This window comes from Phyllosticta citriasiana, assembly GCF_038021145.1.
Source record: "Phyllosticta citriasiana strain CBS 120426 chromosome Unknown IWZ02scaffold_8, whole genome shotgun sequence".
Lineage (NCBI taxonomy): Eukaryota > Fungi > Ascomycota > Dothideomycetes > Botryosphaeriales > Phyllostictaceae > Phyllosticta > Phyllosticta citriasiana.
Window position 1 is genome coordinate 727,125 of NW_027117285.1, and position 15,304 is coordinate 742,428.

A 15,304-nucleotide genomic window follows, 5' to 3' on the forward strand; every position below is an offset into this window, starting at 1 on the left:
GCGGTCAGCGGCTTGTTGTCAGAGGACAGGCGGGACCGGGGCTTGGAAGGTGATTGATTGATTGATTGATTGACTGATTGATTGATTGATCGGGGGACTGGAGGAAGCGGGCGAGCAGAAGAGGTGGTGGTGGTTGAGCGTTGGAGCGAGCGAGCAGCTTGGCCGAGTCGCAGGCTGTCTCTCTTTTGCAAGAGGATGCGGGCGGCACGGCGGGAGCGGCGTCGAGTGTCAGCGCGTCGCGGATCATGGGCAGCAGATGCAAGGGAATCGAGGCGTTTGGCGGTCAGGTCAGCAGGGAAAAACAGTCGGACTGCCGGTCTGGAGCAGCACTGGACTGGACCGGATGGACTGTTGCGAGAGCGGGACGCTTTGGCTTTTTCACCTTCAGCTGAGCGAGTCGTCGACAGCGGCACGCAGCAGCTACTACATGTACTGGGGAATGGACAGACAGATGCGTGAGATCAATAAATAGGTCAAACATGTTGGAGCCAACGCAAAAATAATATTGGCATTGTCTCTACTCGAGCCGGCCGGTTGCCCAGGGTGCAGGCGAACATGGGGACGAACATGAAGCCAGCGACTCCAGCCAAACCGACGGCGCACGCCCATGTCAGACCAGTCCGTCAGCCGCACCGTGTCTAGATCCTTGGTTGTCACCTCGCATCCATGACATCAATCTATTCCTTCACCTACCGTCCCTAGGCCTCAAGGAACGAACAACAGAACTAATGTATCGCCAACAACAGAACTTGACCACATGCACCTCCTCTCTGCCCCCACCTTCGGCCCTCAGTGACCCCTCGCTGCCCCCGTCTGCCGTCACCAATGCCCTCGACCTGCTCTTCGAACCATCGCCCACGCTCCATCATCTTGCCGTACCCATCATCAAAGGCGCCTCGACTCCCTTTGCCACCTATGCCGACTTGATCGCAGCCGTCGAAGCCCAGCTCAAGGCGCTGGCCGCCAATGGCGACGACACCCACCAACTGGACAGCATCCTCGGCTCGCACCCACGACTAGGAGAAAAAAAGGTCGACAGCGCTTTGAGTCGCAAAGAGCAGGCGGCCATGGGCCAACAAGACGCTGCTGCTGCTGACCAAGCCAACGACGACTTTGCCGCCTTGAATGCCATGTACGAGCAAACGTTTCCCGGCTTGAGATTTGTGTGAGTAGTTTCATCCTTTCTTTCTTTCTTTCCTTTTTTTTTTTTTTTTTTTTTCTTCTTTTCTTCTTCCTACCTTACGAATACTCGCATGCAGCGCATCGTGTCTGCGGCCGGCACTTTGGCCTCCAATTTCCTTTTCCAATGCATTGCATTGGTAGCTGCTGGTCTATTCGCCGTCAACCCAGCAAACTCCACCATCCGCCCTTCCATGTAGCGCCGTCCATCACGATCCAAAAAAAGCAACACCAAAAACCCCCCCCCCCCCCCCCCTTCCTGGGCCAACCCCACAAGCCACTTCCGTTTTCCCGTCTGCCTGCCCCCGCGCCGATCAAACACACCCCCTTCTTAGAATGCCATCGTCATGCCATCCCCGTCATCTTTCGCGTTTCCCGTTTTTTCCCCTGTCCTGTCTTGCTGCTGCTTGTCTCCTTCCGCTCCTCCCCTCCTGCCAGATCCTGCATGCATGCATGCACGCATGCATCCTCCATGCACCACCATCTGCCTCTGCCTTCCGGCCGCATATCAGGTCTCCCTAGGTCTTCCCGTCGGGCCGTGGTACCCAATTGACCACCTCCTACCTTCCCTACCTCTCTCTGCCCACTGGCCATAACCTCTAACCGACTTGACTAACACATCATCTCCACTACCCACAGCACCTTCGTCAACGCCCGTCCGCGCAGCGTCATAGCCGTCGAACTGCGGAACCGCGTCGAGCGAGGCGACATTGCCGCCGAACGCGTCGCCGCCATCGAGGTACTTGCTTCACCCTCGTCTCTCGTCTCTTTCTTTCTCTCTCGTGCGGCTCGGCCTGACTGACACACCTGACGCAGGCCATGTGCGCCATCGCCAACGACCGCGCGAGCAAGCTGTCTGTTGCCATCTAAGTCAAGTGGGCCGCAAAAGAAAAGAGCCAGAGCAGAAGAAAAGAGGGAGATTGGGTCTGTTCCATGAAAGACGGGTCGGATCGGATCGGATTGCACTGTCCTGAATCGGTGCGGTGTGATGTGATTGACTTGCCAAAAGAGTTGAATGAGTGAGTGAGATGTCGCCGTCTGCATCTTGTTGGGTAAGTGGCTAAGTGGGTAGGTAGGGTTGGTAAGGTGTATAGAGTGGCAACTTCTGGAGCAGAGAACAAGTCAACGCTTCTAAGCGCACCGGAGCATACATGCGCACATTTCCATTTTACATGTTTTTGGTTCCTTGCCCCTCTCATGCGGAGGCAGGCGGGCGTTGGGCCATCTCTCCATCTACCCATCCATGTGGGTTCGTGTGTAGTCAGCCTTGCAGATGGGCAAAGCAACACCCCCTTCGACATGTCGCGTCCACCATGGACATAAGCAGGAAAGGGATAAAGGGCAAAAATCATTTTTTAGAAAGCGGCGTAAAGCAAGACTACTACCTGCCCACCCATCATTCAAGTCTCCTTCAACTCGGCCCTCTTTCTCGACATTCTCCTTTTTTTGTTCTTTAGTTTTTTGTTTTTAACTCTTCCTCATCATTCCTCATCCGATTCAGCACCACTCCACGCTCTTCAACGAACAAGATGAAACTGGACAACGTTGAGATCCATGTTGTGCATCTCAACCGGGAACTTGCAGTCATCAAAGAAATGGCAATTCTTGCTTCCACTTCCGCCTCCTTTGCCAGCCTTGGGGTGCGGGCAGCGGTGGCCATAGATGCACTTTGCATCGTTGCAGCCCGTGCCGTGGATGCAGGGCTGGCTGCGCGCGACGAGCTTGAGCGTGTCGAGCTCCGCCTTGGTCGGCTTGTATTCGTGGACGTGGGTGCAGGCATTGCCGTACGGGCACTCGTTGCGCAAAAAGTGCACGTTGCACATCTTTATGCGCTTGACCCGCGTCACTTCGTCGATGCCTGGGTTGGATGTGGGTGGGTCGATGCGCTGACCTTTGCGGTTGCGGGGGATGCCACTCGTGTCGCGCATCGGAGGCGTCTGGGGCATGGGAGCCGGCAGTCTTGCTGCTTTGGCGGCGACATTGGCCCATCCGGTGCCCGTGCCGGTTGGCGATGCGACGGCGCTAGCTGGAGACATGTTGGAGTTGTCGGTGGGTGCCACGATGCTGCTGGTCGAAATGGGCGATTGTATCCGATTCTGGAAAGGACTCAAGCCCGGCGGCGGAAAAGGCGCTGGGAATCCCTGATCATACAAACTAATCTTTTGAGGGCGGAAGAGATCGCCAAATTTGTGGACTCTGAAAGGGAGTGCGCCATACTCTCTGGCGAACGGGACACCTTCGATTAAAGTGATTTTTTGAATTGCTTGCTCGTAGTTGACGACTTCACCGAGGATGCGGGTATATCCATTGTCGTGAGAGCCACCCAGCAGGATTTGACGGCAATGGCGGTTGCGAAGGTTCAATTTAAGTTGCTCTGTACCACGTCAGTACTACCGTGGTCTTGATCACCGCAGGTGATACTGACCAACCACCTTCTGGTCAGCCCTATCCTTGCCAGCGCCGACGTCGACAAAATCCATGAGGAATTTGCCCTGACTAAATCCAACGACGAACTCATGCAGGTCCGATGTCTTTGACGTGATGCTCGCGCGTCGGCATGTTTCGCTCAAGCCTTTGACGTTTGCATAAACACGGGCAGAGATTTTGACCGTAGTTGGGATTTCGGGGTGCTCGGCTCGCACGTATTCGTAAACGTACTGCTCGAGGAGGCCAGCAGCACGTTGGCCGCCGGCGGCGCCGTCCAAGAGCAGGTTGTTGTTGAACTGTCAATCAAACAAACGTCAGGTTTTGGGCGTCGCGAAGATGCAGTCGAGTACCTACAATCAAACCGTCCCCGTCTATGAGGACCAAAACGTACGACTCGAGATCCTGCAGAGTGTGAGTCTGGTTGGCCGCAGAGGGCGAGGAGTGAGGCTGCACCAAATCGCCCTCATAGCGTTGAACAAGGCCGCCCAGCTCTTTGAGTTTACACTGGCAACGACGATTGAATTCACGTTCGCGCTCATGATCCTCGCACTCTTGTTTAAAGACGTCGTTGAGGCTGTCATAGCGATGCAACAGTTCCTAGACCAGTTAGTGGCGTTGAGTGAGGATGGCAAGAGATTGAGGGCTGTACCTCGACGAGATCATTTCTGGCTTGATCGACGCGTTTGATTTCAAGATGGCGTTTCCACAAGTGTCCAGAGACGGTTTCGCCTGAGCCGTCGCCGGCAATGCTGGGAATGCTGGCGTGGTCAGACATTTTGGTCGGAGCAGGAAGCTTTGGCATGACCTGAGAGCAAGATGGGTGGTGGTGTAGGGGGGAAGAGAGGATTTGATTCAGGTGAGAGTCAAGGCCACAACATGAGAAAATGGTGGTATGTAGGAAAGGTGCGTCGCCAAAGTCACACAGGCGGCGGAAGGCATAGGTACAATGTATGTGGGTGGTCACTTGGGCGTGGCTTCTTGTCTGAGCCAGACCGCTCCAGCTGGCCATCGTGCTGAGCGACTGGCAGCGGACGGCCGCATTGGATGGATTGATGTGCCACGCCGTCGGGCAATTTCCACGCGAATGGTGGTCAACATGTCTATGTCTGGTGTTTGCAACCTGAACTGAAGCCTCCTGTCGTCGTCGTCGTCGTCGTCGTCGTCGTCGTCGTCGTCGTCGTCGTCTGGATGCTTACTCGGGCTAGCTCCTTCGGGTAGTCCGCCCGTGGATCGCTTGGGCCCTGAAGCCACGATTCAACTTTCCCAGCTCCAGCAATCCTCGTCTTCCCCACTCACTCCCCATCTCCATCCCCATCCCGTCACCATGAGGTTTGCCCAGCTCGCCGCCTCGTTCCTCCTGTCGCTGTTGGCCTCCAATGCCTGGGCCGATGACTCTGTAAGTTCCCGAAACCCAATGCCGCCATGACATCAATAGCGCCCGCCAACCCTGCATAGAGCAAACGACGCCCGCTAATGCTCTAACAAGGCCAAGCCAGACGTCGAGGACCAGGTCGAGGAGCAGCCCAACCTCAATGTCGGTATCAGCGCCTCGTTCCCAGACGCCGAGGTCTTTGGCGTGAAGCTCGTCAACGGTCATCCAACTCGCGCCATCCTGGACGTTAAGAACGAGGAGGAAGACCCTGTCCACGTCCAATTCATCGGCGGCGCCCTGTACACTCCCGACACGGGCATCAATGTCCGCAACCTTAGCGTTTCCAAGTACAATGTCGCCGTTGGCAGCCAGGGCAGCGTGAGCTTGACCTACAGCTTCCAGACCGAGATGCACCCGCAGGACCTGCGCCTAAGCCTCATTGCCGTCATCCGTGACACCAACGAGTCGTTCTACACTTTCCAGGCCTACAACGAGACGGTCAGCATTGTTGAAGCTCCCACCAGCATCTTCGACCCGCAGATGTAAGTTTTGTCTCTGCCGCCATCATTTGCAGCCCATTGACGCGAGCTAGCCTGTTCCTCTACTTTGTCCTCGCCTCCCTCTTCGCCGGTACCTGCTACTTCATCTACAACACCTGGATCACCACCCTCTTCCCCCAGAAGAAGCGCGGAGGCAAGGGCGGACAGCGTGCCAAGACGTCGTCCCAAGGCACCAAGAGCGTCGACCCCAGCGACCAGATTGCCGTCACGGGTGCTGATGGCCCCGCCGTCACCTCTGGAGCCAAGGCCTACGACGAGAGCTGGATTCCCGCCCAGCATCTCCAGCGACCGGAAGCCAGGCGCGTCAAGAGCGGCACCCCCAAGACCAAGAACCGCGGTTGAGCTGAACCCGACTGTTTTCTCGATGGCCCCAGTTGCGTGGTTGGACTTTCTTGCACGCGTCGCATTTCGAAATCATGCGCGCGCCGTGATTCCATCGTCTCTTGACAGTCTTTGGCTGTGCGTGGATCCAGTTGCATCTCTAAGAGCTGGTCAGATGGATCTGAATGTCCCTGTACGATTTTCAAAACAACGTTTTGACAAAAGGAACGGGCCACGTAGGACGGACGGACGGACGGACGGACTGCAAGGCAGCCATTGGGAAAAAAATGGAATTGACATGAATGTACATTCATTGACGAAAAGAATTTCGCATTTAATGGAGTTTGGATTGCGGTCACATTGGAGAAAAGGTGGCTGTCTGTCTTTGAATCATTGTGCCTCTGCATCGTCTTGAGTCTCTCTCATTTTCTATCCGGCCCGAATGCTGCCTTGGTTCAGAGAAGAGGAAAACTTCTTGGCTGGCACAATCACCACACACGAGAAATGGAAGCCTCTGCTAACCGCTGGCAGCTGACTCACTCTACCGTCGCTCAAAGCTTCAAACACCAAATGACGCCCATGGCGCACAGATACAGAGCCTACAGCGAAAACAAAGTCGGTCAGCCAGTCATTTCCTCAACCTCAACCACCACACCTCCATCAATCAAAAGCAAGCCAGCAAACCACGCAAAACAAAACAAAACAACAAGAAAAAGCGCACGGGGGAAAACAAGCCAAACACCACTCGAAAATTTCCAAAAGCAGCAGTAGTAGTAGCAAGGGTAAAAGCAAAAGACACTCACAGCGGAACCCCAAAACGGCAAACCCAACCCGGCGCCCCCGACGCCAATGCCGGCTACCCAGACGGCCGTCATGAGCGGCGCGCCCACCAGCGATCCGATTGTCTTGACGACCATGACGACCGTGTAGACGCGCGCTGTTGCGCTGCTGTTGGATGGGCGGGTCTCGCTGGAAGCAGCGGCGATGATGATGCGGCGGGGAGAAGGAGATGCGGATGGGGATGCTTGCGTGGCGGCGTCTTCGTCGTTTTCTTCATGGCGCACGACACCGCTTGCCCGTCTTTCCGTTTGCTCCTCGGCATCGCCATCGCCATCACCACCGCCATCACCCCGATCAACAGCATCAACAAGCGCCATAGTGAAGACGGGCAGCGCAGAGCCGAGGGCGTACAGCAGCAGTGCAGCCACGAGGACCGATAGTTGACCGAGGTGATGTAGGCGATGTAGGACGTCCTGTTGAGGTACTCGAGTGGATTAGCATAGCATGAGATGAGGGCTCAATCAATTCATTGAATGGCGCGGAGCATGTGGTGGAATATCTGAGAGCCGAAGAGGCAGTGCAGTGGGCATGCTTGCCGCTGAACCAAATCGTCCGTCAGATCCGTCACAATGGCAAAGACGGCCGAGTTGAGCAAGCAGTCATGGCCGCCGATGAGGGCGAAGAAGGGCGCGGCGGCCATGGCCGAGACGGGGAGGACGCCTTCGAGGTGGCCTGTTGGAGTATTTTGATGTCAGATGAGTGTGATTACAAGACTGATGGGATATAGAAAAAGGTTGTGAATGGAAAGAAAGCCATGTGCAAATTGTCCCTCTCCATCTCTTGATCTCTTGATCTCATCCGAAATGCATGTCCTCTCCTAGCCCCCTAAACCCATGCCTTCCTCATCCACCCAAAACCAGGAGAAACAAGCCCACAAAAAGACCAACTTACCAACAATAACAACCCACACCACAACCCCCGCCCAGCCCAGCAAATTCGCCGCCAGCACAGTCCTCCTGCCCCTTCCCTTCTCCCTCCATCTATCCCCAACCCACGCCGCGGGCACAGCAACGCCCAAATCAACGCCAATGACAGCCGTCTCAATGACGCCCTGCAGCCACGCCAGGCGGCGCTGCACCCAGTCAATCTTGCACAGGGCCTCGGGCGGCGAAGGCGAGTGGTAGTACACGGCGCAGTAGCGCGATTGGATGACGCGGTTCAACGGCAGCGAGAAGAGGCGCGTTGACAGTGTTGCGAGGGCGAGAAGGAGCAGAAGGGGGATGATGGATTTGGGGGTGGGCCAGCTGACGCGCTCTCCCAAGAAGTTCGGTGCGTAAAACCTCTCGGTATGTACGGCAGGTGCCTACCTAGTCAAGCGGACGGAGAAACTGCCACAACCAGGCAAACGCCCACCACCCTATCAATCAACCTACGCTACCAACGCTACCTACCTAACCCGGCAAACACATAGCGGGTCCGTTCTGCTCAATAAACTAACCTGCCGAGCTCTTCAGCCGCAGAGTCAAGCAGTGCGTGATGCGTGATGCGTGATGCCGTGCAGGCAGATCAACAGACAAACCTCCGTCCGAAGCGCAAGGTTAGGAAAGGTGGGTAGGATGTCGAGGCGCAGCCGCGCGGCAGTCAGGCAGGCAGGCAGGCAGGCAGGCAAGCAAGCAAGCAGACGGGCTGCGGCGGCGACGCCGTTGATTCTTCTCGCGCACTCACTCGGTCGGTCGGTCGGTCGGTCGGTCAGTCAGTCGCGAGTCAGGCCGTCGATCTGGACGAGGAAGGAGGAAAGAGGCTGAGTGTCGTGCGCAAGAGGTGCTGACGGGTTGGAAAAGGGTGTGGGTGTGGTGCACAAGTCATGCACGTTGGTGTCGTGACTTTGACTTTGGAGTGGATGGGCAAGCAGTCGCCGGCGGACGGACGCTAGAGCAGGACATGTGGCCAGGACTTTCAAGTCGCCGACTGAAGAATCCGAGGGAGCTTGGCACTTGGTTGCGAGCAGCAGCAGCAGCAGCAGCAGCAGCAGCAGCTTGTCAAGGCGATAAGGGACTTGGCAAGACACCTGCCGGCTAGATGCATCTCAACCCAACCCATCCAGTTCATCCAATAAGCTGCTGCATGGCACATGTCACGGCGGCACATTCAGCATACCTAGGTCTGGCCAAAAAAGCAACAATGCCGTACGGATATACGCAAGTTTACCTCAAGTCTATCATGATCAACAACAAGCACCCAACAACCACACGACCGCCCGACCGCCTGTACGCGAGACATACTACAATACCCACCCCGGCAGCAGCCATGTGATGCTGCTGCATCCTCCACGTCCACCCGCGAATCAAACAAAGGAAAAGGACTAAGAAGAAGCCGAAGCATTAACACGAATAGACGGACCCTGGTTTTCCACTCCAGAATCGGTCGCCCGGCCAGTGAAGGAAGACGAAAGGTAAAATCCCTCCTCGACATCGACGTGGGAAACCAAGAGAAAAAAGTAAAAAGAAAGAAACCAAGTCAAGGAAACAGCTTTACACACCCCTCCTACAGCTCTCCTACAGCCCTCCTACAGCCCGTGTTCCTCCAATTTTTTTTCTTCTTCCTCCTCTTTCTTTCCCATCCACAAGCCTCCAAATGCCAATGAAGGGTGTACCGATTCGTGCGCATCAATGTGGTATAGTAAGACCTTCCAAACTAAGCAACTAACACGACAAGACTGGGAATGAAAAAAAAAAAAATTCAAAATTAGCATCCTTGCTCCACCCATGCTCGCTATGGAAAAAAAAAAACCCCCCAAAAAAAGGAAATGGTAGGGGTAGAAGTCGCGGAGCACTGCGGCTCCGTCGGCTGGGGGAATAATGCCCAGCCCTTGCGCTGGTTTTGTTTTGAAGGAAAGAGAAGAGACCTAATCATCGCGCTAAACGGATATTGTACCAAGATTATTTCGTATCGACTGGCGGGTGCTTTCAACCCTCCATCAAGGTCTTGGGATTCTTTCCAAGAAGTTCAAGACATCGCCGCGCCAGGCTGACGACTTCGCCTTCGCCATCCTCATTGTCCTCATCGTCTGATTCGATGTTGCGTTCCGATATGCTCTTAACCATGTTGACTATCTCGTTGGATTTGCCGATGAGGTTTAGGAGGCGCGAGTCGTCGGATTCGAGCAGCTGGAGCAATGTCCAGATCGCAATGTGTTGGAACGTCGGGTCCCCGCTGTCGAGGAAGCGCTGGAGGTAGCCGTGGATGCCACCGTTGGGCTCGTTCCAGTTTTGTAAGAAAATGGAGTAGTCACCCACTGCGTTTATTAGCCATGCGGTAATCCAGTGCGACCGGCTGTCTTACCTTTGGACGACAGATTGCCGAGAGCAGCCGCGCTGTTGCCTTGGACCTCGATGCTCTCGGATTCGGTTAGGGGGATGAGCACATCAAACACGCCCAAATTCAAGAGGTGGGGTTTCAGCTCGTCGCTGAGGGCCAAGACAGCGATTGCGGCAGTCATTTCAGACTGCACCGTCAGAGGAACATTCAGCACCAATTGCTTGCATTTTTGCACGGCGCCAGCTTCGAGAACAAGCTGTTTGTTGCGATCCGAGCTTGCAGCCAGATTGCGAAGGGTAGAAATGGCGTGACACTGAATCTCTTCGTTTTCCGTCGAGCCGAGGAGATGTACCAGGGGGCCGAGGAAACCAGCGTCGATAATGGGGGACTCGTTCGAGGGATGAATCGAAATGTTACGAATGCATGCAACGGCCGAAAGGATCAATGGTAGGTAAGAAGACTGGAGGAGACGTAGCAACGAGGGCAGACCGCGGGCACGGACGATTTCGAGCTGGTAGCGCTCGTCCGACGCAAGATTACGCAGAGCCAGGGCCGCCTGACACTGAACTTTGGGTGATGAAGAATCCATCAAGTGTACCAGTGACTGAACCAGCCTTCCCTCTGTCTGCGCCAGCCTCTTGCGATTGTTCGAGTCCACCGCAATATTGCTGAGGGCCGTGGTACAGTAGTATTGCACGTCCACGTCTGGCGAGGAAAGAAGCTGCACGAGCACAGGGATCGCCCCAGCGTTTACAAGCTGCTGGCGATTGTCGTCTGGGCCATGTCAGTAAGCCGACAGGGTATATAGTACCTGCAGCGTGGGGGGGGGGGGGGGGGGGGGGAGATTGGCTCACCCGAGTGGGTCATGTTGAGGAGGGCACCAGTGGCATTGCGCTGCACACGCATGTCCCTCGACTTGGCCAGCCTCGTCAGCGGAGGAAGGGCGCCCGACCGTGCTATCTTGGCCTTGTTGTCTTCATGCGTGGCAAGATTTGTAATGCAACCAACGGCGTTGCACTGGACCTCGACGTTGGGCGAGTTCATTTGCTTGATGAGAGGGCCCAGGCCGCCGAGCTGGACGATGCGGACCTTGTTCTCGGCTGCGAGACATTAGCACGTGTTGTAGATTGAAGGTCAAGGAGGGAGAAGTACTGTTGACGGCGAGGTTACCCAGTGCCGCGCTAGCAGCCCTTTGTACCTCGATGTCGCTATTCTGGAGCAGGAAAAGGATGGGCTCGAGAGTGTCCCTGTCAACTTCTCTGACATCTGGATGACAGCTGTCAGTCGAGGCGCGCTCGCATGCGGGAGCATCCAAGCTCAATGACACACCTCTCTCTGTTATCTCGGCAAAGGTCAAGCTCGCGGAGCGTTGCAGGTCGATGTTGTCCGAGTAGACGAGGGTACTCAGGGCACGTAGGGGATCGCCGGAGAAGAAGTCGGTCTCGGCTCTCTGTGACGCAGGACAGCATAAGCAGGAGGTAGCAATATGGAGTGAGGTTGGGCGGGTACATTTTCGAGATAACCCAAGAGCTCGGCGACGGCCTCGCGTTCGCTGTCGGCCAGCACAGGATCGTAGAGGCCATCTTTGGAGCGACCTGTGTTGCGAGTCAGCGTGTTGTGCGAGGGTCGATTGGAGCTATGTCGACGCACCGCCGCAGCAAGAGCTGAAGAGCTTGGAGCAGTAGGTCGACAGACCCATCCTCGCCAGTCTGGGGCGTCAGGCAGGGCGTGTCGGGTCGCAGGAGTCGGGGGGGGGGGGGGGGGGGGGGTTGTGGATGGCGGCGACGGACGATGGCAGAGTCGAGGAAGCAGAGTTTTGGTCGGGGCGGAAGAGATGGGAGGGTGCAGATAGGGCGGTGAGATTGGGTGGAGGATGGAGATAGCTCAGAGGGCGTTGAGGCTTGACGGGACTGTCTGCGATCGATGGCTGGAGGCCGCCAAGTGCCCAGATGAGGAATAGGCGGTTTGGCGGCAGCAGCAGCAGCAGCAGCAGCAGCAGCAGGCGGCGACACACAGGCACGCACGCGCAGAGGCACAGTCGGCAGCCGATGGTGATTTTTGTGATGGTTGAGTCGCACATGCAAATGCCGCAGCAGCGGTAGAGGGATGATTCGTGTCTGCTACTGTGGCTCGGGGCAGGTCTGGTCTGGTGGGAGTTGAGTGGCCCAGGCGAGGCCCCATCAGGGCAGACCGTATTGCGGTGCAGCACACCAGACGGTGCGGTGGTGACGTCGCGCAGACCACGTGAAGCCGTGGACATTGATTGGATCCGGCACTTGCAGCAATTATTATGGAGACGGGGCGGCGGGATGCAAAGTGCAGATTGACTGAATTACTTTTTGACGCCCGTTTGTTCGTTCGCCTCGTGCCCATCGCATCGCGCCGTGGTGTTTGCTGGCGGGCGGCCAGTGCCAGGGTCCTTTGGAATCGGTCCTTGCTTTGAGGATCTGCTGCAGGGCTGACGTCGAGGATCTGCTTCTTTTGACTCTTGGACGACCTGCCCGTGGCCACTCGCTCGGCGGCGTGCTCTTGGAATAACTTCACGTTGATTCCGTTCTGCTCTGTCTGTCCTGCTGACCTCGACGTTGGGCCTCCCGGGAGCCGCCGCAGGCCGGGTCAATCTCGATAGCAGACGCTTGGGGCGCCCCCCACCATCTCTCCCGGTCCTCCCTAAAAATTTCCCCAGGCGCCTCCCCCACAAAGACTTGTCAAGGCAAGACTCTCTCCCCTTGCCATCATCATCATCATCACCATCATCACCACCACCACCGCATCTTCGCCTCACCTCGCTCATCGCCCGTCCATCGTCCTCGCAGCCCGCCTGGCCCCCGTCCATGCAGCCGCAGTAGAGCGGCCTGCCAATCGCACCGCACCCCGCTCGACCGCCTGACAAACGGAGCTTGCTGGCCTGCAGCGCCAAGCAGGCCCTGCCTTGCCTTGACGACTTGGGTGACTCCTTCAACGCCACTCACACCTCTTGCCGTCTGCTTCCACCCACCTGTGGGCATCCAGTGCCCTCTCATAGCCCTATTCAATCAGTCCCGCTAGCCTTCTCCACCACAACCACCACCACCACCACAACCACCACCACGGATTCCAGCTCTGCGCGGTCGAATGGCCCCCGCGGAGCGCTCTCCCTCTTTCCAGAAACTCCGCCTCAATACGCGCGCGTCGTCGAAGCCTATACCTTCGACCTTCGCCTCCATCAAGCTTCATGATGGAGGCGACTCTCCAGGCAGTCCATTTCCCGACCTGGGCGACGACCCGTGGCATCATGACCGCTCCTCTTCTGCCTTGACCAGCGCCGATTTGATCCGCTCTGCCCTCGACCGTGCTTCTCCAGATGTCCATGTTTCTGGGATCCGGGCCCACTCGCAGAGTCCAGTCAACGGCCACCGTCGGCCTTATCTCCAGAAAAATTCGTCCCTCGAGCAATCTTTTCGCAACCGCCAAACCTCAATCAGCTTCGCCCCCGAAGTTATGCTTGAGACGGGCAACTCACTGCCCATGGACGCCCCGCTTCCTCGCGCTGATTCCCAACAAGACTCGACCCGTCCAGACTTGGATGGCGCCAACATTGTTATCGACTCGGAATATGGCCAGGACCACGAAATCCACCACTTTCGGACCAACAGCGAATCAGACAAGGCCCGTTACGACCTGCAGACGGGCGAGTTGGTTGAAGAACGCAGACGACGACTCGAGCTGCGGCCCTATAGGACTGGTGAATCGCGGCATCCTCTTTTGCAAGAAACGGTTGACGACTTGGCCGAAGTTGCGCAACTGGAAGAGAGTGAGAGGATAGCCTCATTGACTTCTGGAACCACGCTGTCGACCAACGATGGCACATTTACGCCTTTGGACTCTTCCATCGAATACCTTCAATCGCCCCTCGCTGCCTCATCACCCATTGAATTTTCATCAGGACGCTCGCGGCAAAACAGTAGCGTCAAGTCAAAGAGCATCTACTCAGACAGAGCAAGCCAGCCAAGCAGCCTTCGCCGAAGCGCTCGACGCACCTCCACCCGCTCAGGAGTCTCCATGTCGCCCGCGAGCGCATTTCTCGGCCAGTGGGGACGAGACGAATCAGCAATCGAGCCCGACGAGGAAGGCCAAGAAATCCCCGACCACAGCGGCTACTTCATTGGAAAGCAGATTGGATTCGGGGGATTCAGCGTCGTAAAAGAGGTCTCTACCATGGAAGACGGCGTCAAAATTGTCCGTGCTGTAAAGATTGTGCGAAAACAAGTGACGGGCAAAAACGAGATTGATAATGAAAAATTGCAGACGCAGTTTGAGCACGAGGTGGAAATCTGGAGATATCTCAAACACCCGTACATTCTTCCACTATTGGCCGTGTACGACACTCCTTTTGCGACCTTTTGTATTACCGAATTGAACCTGGGCGGTACGCTTTTCGACTTGATCCGCGTCAATCGTAGGCTCAAGAAGCAGGGCGTCCCCTCGCGTCTGGCTAAGAGATATCTGTACCAACTGGCTTCGGCGCTGCGTTATCTTCACGAAGATGTCCACGTCGTGCATCGGGACGTCAAGTTGGAGAACTGCCTACTCGACATGTCGGACCCAGCAGCCGAGACCGAAGGCGGCAATGTCTTACTTTGCGATTTTGGAATGGCCGATTTCATCACAAACGAAAACCGTTCGCTTCCATCACCGCTAGAAGAACAAACCCCGAGCTTGGGCCCCTCGGAAACCAGCACATGTCCCGCGGGGAGCATGGAGTATGCCGCGCCAGAACTGCTCCACTCGCGAACGCCGCTGTACAGCACGTCTGTCGATGTCTGGGCGTACGGAGTCGTCGCATACACGCTTCTCACAGGCCGCCGGCCATTCAGCCATAGCTTCCAGCCTGCCCTTGTGATGCTCATCACCAAGGGCGAATGGGATGAGGAAGCGCTGCGCGATGTTGGTGCCGACGAAGACGCCATTGAGCTCATCCGCGGCTGCTTGGAAATGGATCCAGATTTGCGCTGGTCCATCGCAGACGTTCTCGAGTGTCGATGGTTCGAGGGCTGTCGCGAACTGTACGAGGACGTCCCGCGACATTGGACCGAGTCGGCTTGATTGCTTTGATCGCATCCTCAACTTGCTCTCTTCTTCGCTTCTCGTCCATCTTTCTTTCTTTCTTCATATCGGTGTTGTTGCAAATTTTTGGAGTCAGCACGGAGGAACAAAAAATATCGATACCCACGCTCGCACGCAAGCCTAGCCAATCAGATACCCTTTTCTTCGTTGTCCGTCTTGCGGGTTGTTGGCCTTTCAGCAACTTGCATTTCGACATTCGCCTTACCTATCTATCTCTTGATCCGTCAACAAGTCCTCTTTC

At 56.2% G+C, this 15,304-nt stretch overlaps 6 protein-coding genes across 6 annotated transcripts; 3 read left to right on the forward strand and 3 right to left on the reverse strand.

Annotated features, from left to right (window-relative positions):
• The first annotated feature begins 554 nt into the window (after positions 1–554).
• On the forward strand, positions 555–2,190 carry IWZ02DRAFT_294166 (Oxo-4-hydroxy-4-carboxy-5-ureidoimidazoline decarboxylase). Its single transcript, XM_066763837.1, has 3 exons — positions 555–1,165; positions 1,819–1,918; positions 1,996–2,190. Exons 1-3 carry the CDS (start codon positions 729–731, stop codon positions 2,047–2,049), a joined length of 591 nt encoding a protein of 196 aa, XP_066621696.1. The 5' UTR covers positions 555–728; the 3' UTR covers positions 2,050–2,190.
• A 423-nt stretch (positions 2,191–2,613) lies between these two features.
• IWZ02DRAFT_521103 (uncharacterized protein) lies at positions 2,614–4,381 on the reverse strand (the record flags this gene model as incomplete). Its single annotated transcript, XM_066770783.1, has 4 exons — positions 2,614–3,553; positions 3,605–3,902; positions 3,961–4,203; positions 4,256–4,381. 4 exons carry the CDS (start codon positions 4,379–4,381, stop codon positions 2,697–2,699), a joined length of 1,524 nt encoding a protein of 507 aa, XP_066621697.1. The 3' UTR covers positions 2,614–2,696.
• A 483-nt stretch (positions 4,382–4,864) lies between these two features.
• On the forward strand, positions 4,865–5,880 carry IWZ02DRAFT_421458 (uncharacterized protein; the record flags this gene model as incomplete). Its single annotated transcript, XM_066765847.1, has 3 exons — positions 4,865–5,002; positions 5,093–5,520; positions 5,571–5,880. Exons 1-3 carry the CDS (start codon positions 4,931–4,933, stop codon positions 5,878–5,880), a joined length of 810 nt encoding a protein of 269 aa, XP_066621698.1. The 5' UTR covers positions 4,865–4,930.
• Positions 5,881–6,180: 300 nt separating this feature from the next.
• On the reverse strand, positions 6,181–7,274 carry IWZ02DRAFT_294279 (uncharacterized protein). Its single transcript, XM_066763839.1, has one exon. It carries the CDS (start codon positions 7,014–7,016, stop codon positions 6,480–6,482), a length of 537 nt encoding a protein of 178 aa, XP_066621699.1. The 5' UTR covers positions 7,017–7,274; the 3' UTR covers positions 6,181–6,479.
• Positions 7,275–9,278: 2,004 nt separating this feature from the next.
• IWZ02DRAFT_521113 (armadillo-type protein) lies at positions 9,279–11,656 on the reverse strand (the record flags this gene model as incomplete). The annotated part of the gene is made up of 7 exons (XM_066770784.1): positions 9,279–9,934; positions 9,982–10,731; positions 10,812–11,057; positions 11,110–11,223; positions 11,287–11,407; positions 11,467–11,552; positions 11,608–11,656. The coding sequence occupies 7 exons, from the start codon at positions 11,654–11,656 to the stop codon at positions 9,606–9,608; spliced, it is 1,695 nt and encodes a 564-aa protein (XP_066621700.1). The 3' UTR covers positions 9,279–9,605.
• A 1,300-nt stretch (positions 11,657–12,956) lies between these two features.
• On the forward strand, positions 12,957–15,042 carry IWZ02DRAFT_421463 (kinase-like domain-containing protein; the record flags this gene model as incomplete). The annotated part of the gene is made up of 2 exons (XM_066765848.1): positions 12,957–13,536; positions 13,624–15,042. Exons 1-2 carry the CDS (start codon positions 13,072–13,074, stop codon positions 15,040–15,042), a joined length of 1,884 nt encoding a protein of 627 aa, XP_066621701.1. The 5' UTR covers positions 12,957–13,071.
• Positions 15,043–15,304: the final 262 nt, after the last annotated feature.